Source organism: Littorina saxatilis, linkage group LG9 (assembly GCF_037325665.1).
Source record: "Littorina saxatilis isolate snail1 linkage group LG9, US_GU_Lsax_2.0, whole genome shotgun sequence".
NCBI classification, from domain to species: Eukaryota; Metazoa; Mollusca; class Gastropoda; order Littorinimorpha; family Littorinidae; genus Littorina; species Littorina saxatilis.
In genome coordinates, this window is record NC_090253.1 from 47,069,258 (window position 1) to 47,079,257 (window position 10,000).

General features: G+C 42.6%; 1 protein-coding gene across 1 annotated transcript in view; it reads left to right on the forward strand.

Moving 5' to 3' along the window:
• The first annotated feature begins 5,884 nt into the window (after positions 1 to 5,884).
• The window catches only part of LOC138976275 (GRIP and coiled-coil domain-containing protein 2-like), a 4,763-nt gene continuing 647 nt past the window's right edge, over positions 5,885 to 10,000 (forward strand). Inside the window, exon 1 of the mRNA XM_070349119.1 lies at positions 5,885 to 10,000. This exon is cut by the window's right edge and continues 647 nt beyond it. Coding sequence (XP_070205220.1) covers positions 5,995 to 6,933 — 939 coding nt within the window. The 5' untranslated portion in view covers positions 5,885 to 5,994 and the 3' untranslated portion in view covers positions 6,934 to 10,000.

Consider the following 10,000-nt stretch of genomic DNA (forward strand, 5'->3'; position numbering starts at 1 on the left):
GTGTTTAGTTTTGTATCTTCGTGTTGCTTTGCCGCTGTATGTACTTTTGACTTGTATTTTTGTTTGTAACGACCCTATTCTAGGGGCTAGAGGCCTGAAGAATAAATGATGTTCTTGTTCTTGTTCTTGTTCTCTCTTTCTCTCTCTCTTTCTCTCCTTCTCTCTGTCTCTCTCTCTTTCTCTTTCTCTCTCTTGCTCTCTCTCTTTCTGTCTCTCTCTCTCTATGTCTGTCTCTCTGTCTCTGTCTCTCTCTCTGTCTCTCTCTCTTTCTCTCTCTGTCTCTCTCTCTTTCTCTCTCTCTCTCTCTCAATCCAGAAAAAACAAAGTATATGCTAATTACTACGCGTCAAAAACGACAAGTCATGTCGGAACCAAAGACGTGCATTTCTGTTGATAGTCAGCTGATAAACGAGGTTAGTGAACACAAAATGTTGGGTGTAACTATTGACAACAATCTAACATGGGGCCCTCATGTAAGTAACTTATGTAAATCTACAGCAAAAAAAGTTCATCAGTCTGCAAAGATTAAACATTTTCTAAATTTTGATACGCGCAGAACATTTTTTCAAGCGCATGTGCAGTCTGGAATAGACTATGCATCAACCCTTTGGGATTCTGCAAGTGATGCAGCTTTAAGACCCCTAAAATCTTTGCACAGACGCGGAGTAAAAGTTGTTCTGCTGAAAAACAGCACCCTCTCTAATCATGACTACAAAAAAGCTGAAATTCTTCCACTTTCATCCAGACTATCGTTTAACAAGGCAAGGTTTATGCATAAAATAGTTCTTGGACATGTACCAGACTATTTAACTAAAAGAATATTATTAACTGAGACTTCATCAAGCCGCACGAAGAAACTAAATGTTCCCCTCCCTAGAATTGACTTGTATAAAACTAGTCTGGCATATTCAGGTCCATTTCTGTGGAATGGTTTACCAGTCTCTCTCAGACAGCCACTTTCTGTTGCCAGTTTTAGAAGACATACTTTTTTGTATATGCTTTCATCGTCGTGTGGCACTTAATGCCTCGATCAGGTCCAGCTGTTTGATAAGTACATGAAGATCTACTAGTATAATCATTTCAGTTAAGTTTTTATTTTTTTTATTTTTTATTTTTTTTTTCTTCTCTCTCTCTCTCTGTTTACGTTGTTCTCTTCATGGATTTTGCACATACATTATGATTATGTGTACAATGTGTACATGTGTGTGTGTGTGTGTGTGTGTGTGTGTGTGTGTGTGTGTGTGTGTGTGTGTGTGTGTGTGTGTGTGTGTGTGTGTGTGTGTGTGTGTGTGCGTGTGTCTGTGTGTGCGTGTGTGTCTGTATGTGCATGTATGTCTGTGTGTGTCTGTGTGCATGTGACCGTGTGTGTCAAAGTGTGTGTTTTAATGTATACCATTACCAATGACCATGTTGGCATGTATGCTATGAACTTTTTTTTTCTCTCTTTGTCTGATTTAATAACCATGTTTTTATGTTTTTGCTTTGCTTCTTCTTCTGCTTTAATATTATGCACTGCTTAGTTAATTCCCTCTTGGGCGAGGGCTGGATGAAAAAAGATCTTTGCTGTATCTACTCCATTACCCTCGAAAAATAAAGTTGGTTCGTTCGTTCGTTCGTTCGTTCGTTCGTTCTCTCTCTCTCTCTCTCTCTCTCTCTCTCTCTCTCTCTCTCTCTCTCTCTCTCTCTCTCTCTCTCTCTCTCTCTCTCTCTCTCTCTCTCTCTCTCTCTCTGTGTCTCTGTCCTCATCCATACCGCAGTTCTTTTCATCACTACCATCACGACAGTCCTCTTGCCCATCACACCGCCAGTTCATGATGATACACTGGTTGTTGCTGCACTTCCATTGATCAGCGTGGCATGCTGTTGGGAACAAGAAATGGCAGTTTAAAAACATACGACAGCGATTGACCCCAAAAATCGACTTCGCTAATAATGTGCTAATATTGTGTCTGTGATATATTCAGAATGTGTTGAAACAAGTAGTTTGAACAAGTTAGATAATCTACCGGACTGACTTTATGACATAGAGTTTTCAATATGATGACATATGCCAAGAATCAAATAAACGAGGGTTGGGTAATTGAAAGGTGTATATGACCAATCAATTACAACTACAGGACTGATTTTGTAAGAAGTGTAAATCCCTGTTTTACGTTTACTGTAATAATGTGTTTCTAATTTGAATTATTGCAACGCGTCTTTCCGATATGGCTGAAAATTACATGACGTTTTTGTAGGCTAAAATTAGATCAATTTTTTAATTTGCATGAACATATTTCCTGGAGCATCCGAGCGATTTTAACAAAAGAAATGACACAATGCAGAACAGAGTCCACACAATCATATATCAAAACATAAGAACAATTGACAGAGATATTTTTGCACAGACCTGCAAAACGCACCATTACCCCCATTTAAAAAAACAATTGCATCTTTTTGACACAAACCCGTGGGATTAAGCTCTTTTAAGATAATTGACTTTTATGCAAGGAGTCAAAAATGGCACAAACATTTCGAATTAATTTTGCGTCTTCTCTGTGCAAGAAAGCGTGGCCCTCGATCACGCTCACATCTGGTCCTTCATGTGAACTAATTACGTCAAAAGCCTACATGGAAGTCTATTAGTCTCAGTGAGAGGAAGAATTCTTTCTATTTTGGGTACTTTACGTCAAGTAATTGTGTTTGATTACGTAAGAAAATTGTAAAAGATGCCGGGTATGTGGGTCCATGTTTGCATACCACACACAGCCTGGAGCCCCAGAACGTGATCACGGGAAATGTAAATGACATTTTGGCGGGAGATGCAAACTGACAAACCGCATACGTTTTGTTTGGCTGGCAACACTAAAGATATATATACTGTTAAAAAAAAGAAACGCATAGTTGCTACTTGCCAAATTTGTTTTATTGTTCGAAAAATTTAACAGAAAATCCAATATTTAGATTATTTGTTTGAAATTTGGTATGGACACAGTTGAATGCACACACAGTTCATTTGCATCTTCAAATCAATCAGTCAATCAATACGATTGGGTGCCGATGCTGTCAAGTCAGTAGGGGGTGTGACTGCCTTGAGCAGCAACAACTGCCCGGCACCTTCTGGGCATGGACTGGATCAGATGCCGGATATCTTGCTGTGGGATGGTGTCCCACTCCTCCTGAAGTGCCTGCAATAGATCGCGGTGATTTGCCGGCGCTTCTTCTCGCCTGCGCACACGTCTGTCCAATTCATCCCAGAGGTGTTCTATCGGGTTCATGTCTGGCGACATGGATGGCCAGGGAAGCACCTGGACATGGTGGTCGGTGAGGAACTGGGTGGTGAGTCGTGCTGTGTGCGGGCGAGCGTTGTCCTGCTGGAATATGGCATCCTGGTCAGCCAGAAGAGGAAGGGCGTGTGGGCGCAGAATTTCCTCCACGTATCGCTGGGCAGTTATGCGCCCTTGGACGTGCACCAGGGTGCTCCTTCCAGCGGTATTGATCGCCCCCCACACCATGACGCCTCCACCACCATGAACGGGTGCCTCATCCACACAGTTGGGCGCGTAACGTTCGTTTACTCTCCGGTAGACCCTCCTCCGACCATCATGTCGCTGGAGCAGGAAGTAGGACTCGTCGCTGAACCACACGTGTCTCCAGTGATTCCGGACGGTCCAGCGAAGGTGCTGGTTGCCCCACTGCACTCGGTTCTGGCGATGGCGGCGGGTGAGGACAGCTCCTCTGTGAGGTCTGCGAGCTCTCAAACCAGCTTCATGCAGGCGGTTCCGCACGGTCTGGTCCGATAATCGGTGTGGCCCGGGGAGAGCCTGGACAGAAGATGAGGCCGACAGGAAACGATTCCGGAGGTGGCGGAGCCGTATGAAGCGGTCGTGAGCAGCAGTTGTCGCCCTTGGTCTTCCCGCTCGTGGCAAGTCAGCAACGGAGCCAGTGGCTTGAAACCTGACCCACAGTCTACTGATGGTGCTCTGGGACACGTGGAAGTGCCTGGCGATTGCACTTTGACTTTGGCCTGCTTGTAAACGACCCAATGCAATTTGGCGGTCTTCTCTGCGCAATCGGGCCATCTTTCGTCGCTGAATTGTCGTCTGATTTCTTTGTGGCGAACAATCCGCTTTTATGGGTTTTGGAAGACATGGTGAGAGCTCAATATTCCCCGAGTTTCACGAGATTACACTGAAGCATGACGAGTGGTCATGCCAAATGAGCAATTTTGACATTGTAGCCACTGATAACGCATGCGTCACGTGCAGAGCTCACTTGTGGCAATGGACGAAAGGTCGACGACCAGATAAACATTTTCTGCAGTTTGGTGGATATCCTTGTAGCCATATAACTAAATTATCCAAATATTACAAGCTATGCGTTTCTTTTTTTGAACAGTATATATGTAGGCATCTGTGAGATAGTTGTGTAAAGCTTTAGACAAAAAGACAAATGTGACCCTTCAACACGAAATGAGTCGCATGTCACCTCGCGCGGTTCTGCTCTAGGCTTAATATAAGTCCGGGGAGTGTACTCTGGTAACAGTGTGTGGGTCACCTTAGTCACAGGCTTATAACTCAAACAGTTTTCGCTCTTTTCTAAAACGGGTTTCACCACTGAATAGAGCATAACAATCTCGTTATGAAAATGTAAAAATATGAAAATCATGCAAAGGTGACATGCGACTCATTCCGTGGTGGAGGGTCACAAATAGTTGCTTCAGCAATGCTGTGACTCCAGCACTGCTCTTTTAATGTGATGGATGCAACGAAACAAACATCAACCCAGAAAGTTCAATTGACCGTTTCGTCTCACACACAGGCCTGTGATCTGTTCTGAGCAGTAATGTTCAGAGAATGATGATGATGATGATGATGATGATGATGATGATGATGATGATGATGATGATGATGATGATGATGATGATGATGATGATGATGATGATGAGCACTGCCCTCCTCTGACAAAACACAGTAAGTCCAAAAATCACGTTTCGAGAAAAACGCGGTTTTCTGTTCTTAGCTTTATATTTAAAACAAAAGCATTCTCGCTGGACATTTTAGTGCAATAAAGCGTGGGGATGATTTCTGAATTTATACCTTTAGTCTATTTCAAAAATAGTGGTAAGATTAAAGAATTATGAGCCAATTAGTGGACTTACTGTGTTCTGCCAAGTTTTTCCTTGAACTCGGGCTTGTTAAAAACAACGGCAGAACACAGTAAGGGACGTTACTGTCTTCTGCCAGAGTTTTCGTTGAACTCGAGTTTGTTAAAAACAACGGCAGAACACAGAAAGGGAAGTTGCTGTGTTCTGCCGATGTTTTCTCGTTTCTTAATCACAAGTTAAGATAGTGACCGATCACAACAACTTACAGTAACTGTTCTTGCTTAGTTCTACTTTATTATTTGTATGCGAGACATTCATTTCTGACCGAATGACTAAATAACTCTGTGTCTCTCTCTGTGTCTCTCTCTGTGTCTCTCTCCGTGTGCCCCTCTCTATCTCTCTCTGTCCCTCTCTGTGTCTCTCTCTGTGTCTCTCTATGTGTGTGTCTCTCTCTCTCTCTGCGTCTCTCTCTGTGTGTGTGTCTCTCTCTCTCTCTGTCTCTCTGTGTGTGTCTCTCTCTATGTCTCTCTCTCTCTGTCTCTCTCTCTCTCTGTGTCTCTCTCTCTCTCTGTCTCTCTCTCTGTGTCTCTCTCTCTCTCTGTGTGTGTGTCTCTCTCTCTGTGTCTCTCTCTCTGTCTCTCTCTGTGTCTCTCTCTCTCTGTCTCTCCCTCTCTCTGTCTCTCTCTCTGTCTCTCTCTCTGTCTCTCTCTCTGTCTCTCTCTCTTTCTCTGTGTCTCTCTCTCTTTCTGTGTCTCTCTCTCTTTCTGTGTGTCTCTCTCTCTGGAGGTGCGTGTCAAGGTCATACCCGTGCGCAGCAAGTGTTGTGAGCTCTGCAAGTTTCTCTACTTTTCAAGGTATTTCCAAAGACATTGCTTCCAAGATTTTGCAAGGTTGTATGTGATGCCATCATGCCTTCGTCAGCACTGGAGTTTCGCTCAGTGTGCGGCGGATTCAACCATGTTTTCATTGGATTCATGTTCAAGAGGGCGAAGAAGAAAGCCGCCATGTTTCTGACTGTATACACACTTCGAAACAGGGTAGACGGTGTCACCTTTGGATTGCTCCTGTCTCTGCTGTTCTGGGGTGGATGGCTCATGCAATGTGGCGACGTGGAGAAGAATCCAGGACCAGGCCCAGAGTTAAGACAGTCACGATTGGGTTCCTCACAGAGTACCTCACAGAGCCAGGACCCAACGCTGAAAGACGTCATGACTATGCTCCGAAGTATGAACAGTAAATTTGACGACATGTCGGGCGACGTGAAGAACCTTCGTGAAAGTTATGTGACCTTGCAGGAGGAAGTGAAAGATCTAAAGGAAGAGGTGTCTGAACTTCAGAATCAGAATGGACAGCTCCAAGAATACAACATAAGCTTAGAAAAACGTTTGGGTGACATGGATAAGAAAACAGACGATCTAGAATGTCGTTCCAAGCGCAATAACATCATTATTCACGGGATGGAAAGAAGGAAGGACGAGACATCAGACGAGTGTGAAGCTGTGCTGAAAGAAATGATTACGGACAAGCTTGAACTATCAGAGGACGTGCAGTTTGACAGAGTGCATCGTCTTAGTGCCAAGCCAAACTCACCGGTGATTGCGCGCTGTACTTTCTACCAGGACAAAGTGAAGATGCTGAGAGCAAAACGGAAGCTACAAGGGAGCCAGATCTTCATTGGCGAGGATTTCTCCATGCGCGTGAGGGATATAAGACGCAAGTTGTTACCGCATCTGAAGCTAGCCAGGTCAGAAGGTAAAAGGGCTACGATGGTGTTTGATCACCTTCTGATAGAAGGTAAGAAGCATGTACTGGATGCCGATGGAGAGGTTCTTAAAGAATTAAGATAGGAAGGTGGCCGCCCTGATAGTGATACCACACAAAAAACGAAAAAGACTGTGAATAAGAAAATTGTTCCTGTGGTACGAAATAAGAGGGGAGATAGACCTGAAGCGACACCGGTTTTGACTGAAGCTAGTGCACGTGAATTCTCCGTGACTGGTGACATCACTGTCACAAACTTACGCGCAGGCCAGCCGTGTGCAGCTACGGACAGTGATATTGAAAGTGTTCGTGTCACAGGGGCTCAGTGGCAGACCAGCGAATGTGTTTTGGCACTTGACAGTGGTGAAACGCCGCCGAATGGTGATAGTGACGACAATAGTTCTGTAGACAGCGCTGCTGTAGACGATACCTGTAATCTAGTCTCGGACGCCCAGACAATTATTATGATAGAGGATACACCAAATATAACTGATAATAGAAACGGCCGTGTAACCAATAGGCCTACTGCATTTACCCATTATCGTGACTGTCCAACCCCTCGCACTGCAAAAGACATGGATGATAGCGGCATTTATATTGCTTGTGGTTGGAATGTGTACGAGGATAAAGTTATACATGAAATGGATAGCAGCAGTTTATACGATACACGTATGTCTAGCAATGATAGTTGTATGCTTCATATGAACGAGCGTGCGGTCGAGAGTGGGGAGGGGGGAAGTGAGGGAGAAAGTGAAAACGAGAGTGGAAATGAGCAAGAACAGGGTGAAATTGATGGGGGTGGTGAGAATAGTGACGGTGATGACGAGGTGGTGGATGCGTCAAATTTAAATGGCACTGATCGATCTGATGACGTTGAAAATTCTTTTAACTCATTATCTTTTCTTCATTGGAATGTTTGCGGTATCTTGTCAAAATTAGACGATCCCGAGTTTGTCGATTTTCTCTCTTCTTATGACATTGTCTGTCTAGTAGAGACGTTTGTTCTAACTTTCGAGTCATGTCTTTTTAATGACCATACGGTTTTCGTCAAGCCAGCAGTCAAATTGACGAGGCAGGGAAGATGTTCGGGTGGGATGATATGTCTAATACGGAATAATATTATCCCTCACGTAACACAGTTGGAAAGTGATAGCCACTACTTCCTTTCGTTTGTTCTGCATAAAGAGTACTTTAGGTTCACTAAGGACATTTTGCTTCTCTGTGCATACATCCCACCTGAACATTCACCGTATTATACTGCTTTTGATTTTGAAAATGGAATAAATATTTTAGAATCATGCTTGGCGGATAGTCTTTTGTCTTTGGATGATGTAGATGTAATCATATGTGGTGACCTGAATTCTAGGACCTCGGATATTACACCTGATTACGTTGACGAACAGGATTTATATGTACACGTTAGTAAAGTGGATTTGCTTGAGACAAAAAGGTCCGCCGAAGATAAAATCTTGAACAATTACGGGAAAAAATTGCTTTGTATGTGTACTGGTTTCGGATTGTGTATTCTGAATGGAATGTGTCATGGTGACCTTCGTGGACGATACACATTTATTTCTGATAGTGGAAGCAGTGTGAATGACTACTTTTTGATTTCTGTAAATCTATTTGAATCAGCTGCGAATAATTGCAAGTTAAATGTTTTAGAGCGTATTGAATCAGACCATATGCCGGTGGAGTTGGTTCTGCATGATAAAAGATGTATGCCGAATGCCATTATGAATGAAGCTGGTTGTGAGGTTGACGAATTTGTTGTCAAATACTGTTGGAAGACTGAATGTGCGGCTGCCTTCTCCTCTTTAATGAATTCAGGTGATGTACAGTACGAACTTGTCGATGCTGCTGCCTTAATTGAGAATGATGTTAACGCCGCACTGAACAAGTTTAATGATGTCATAAAACAGCAAGGTGAATGCATGAAAAAAAGAATGTCAATAGGTGGTAAGTCGTTACAGAGAGAATGGTTTGACCATGAATGTCAAACAGCAAAAAGGCATGTCCGTAAGATGTTACATAAATGTAGAAAATCAAAAGATGTTCTGGATAAAAATATATATTGCATTGCTAGGCGTGAATATAAATACCTGATCGTTATGAAAAAGAAAAGCTATAACGCTGGTCTACTCGCTGACTTGAGCAGCTCAGTAAAATCGCAGAAACTATTTTGGGAAACTATGAAGAAACTTTCACGGAGGAAAACGCAGCCGCGTCATAACATTACTCTAGATGATTGGTTCCAACATTTTAAGAATGTATTAGAGAAGGACACACATGTAGCTATAGTGGACGTCGTTGATGGGGCTGTGGATGAAAATGCTGATGTTAATGATGAAGGAAATGATGATGATGTTGTTGAACATGTATTAGATAGACCGATTTCGAAAGAAGAAGTCACTCTTGCAATTAGAAAGCTGAAGAACGGAAAGTCTGCTGGTCCAGATGGGCTGATTGGTGAGTTTTTCAAGCATTCGGGTGAGGCTGTGGTGGTGTTTTTGGTAAGGTTGTTTAATGTCTTGTTTGATAGTGGTTTTTACCCGGACAACTGGAAGGAATCAATAATCTTGCCTCTGTTTAAGAAAGGTCAGATAAATGACACCAATAACTACAGGGGAATATCACTGTGTGATGTCAGCAGTAAATTATATAGCTCCATAATTAATAACAGATTGCAGGAATGGATTAGCATAAATGATATTACTGGTGAACATCAAGCTGGATTTAAAAAAGATCATTCAACAGTTGACCATATCTTTACACTCCTGGCGGCCATTCAGAAACAGTTTACAAATAACAGAAAATTGTATGTCGCATTTGTTGACTTTGAGAAGGCATTCGATTCGATTTCTAGGAAACTTCTGTGGCCTGTACTTATGAAAAACGGTATTATAGGAAAATTGCATCGTTGTGTGAAAAGCATGTATTTGGATGTGAAAGCTAAAATAAGATGTGGCGCTAAATTTACTGATGTAATCAATTGTACATATGGGGTAAAACAAGGTGATGTATGTAGCCCTGTGTTGTTTTCGTTATTTATTAATGAATTAGCTTTGGAAGTAATGGAAAATGGAAAACATGGTGTGACATTTGATTTTGTTGAATTTTTCATATTGCTTTTTGCTGATGACATTGTATTGC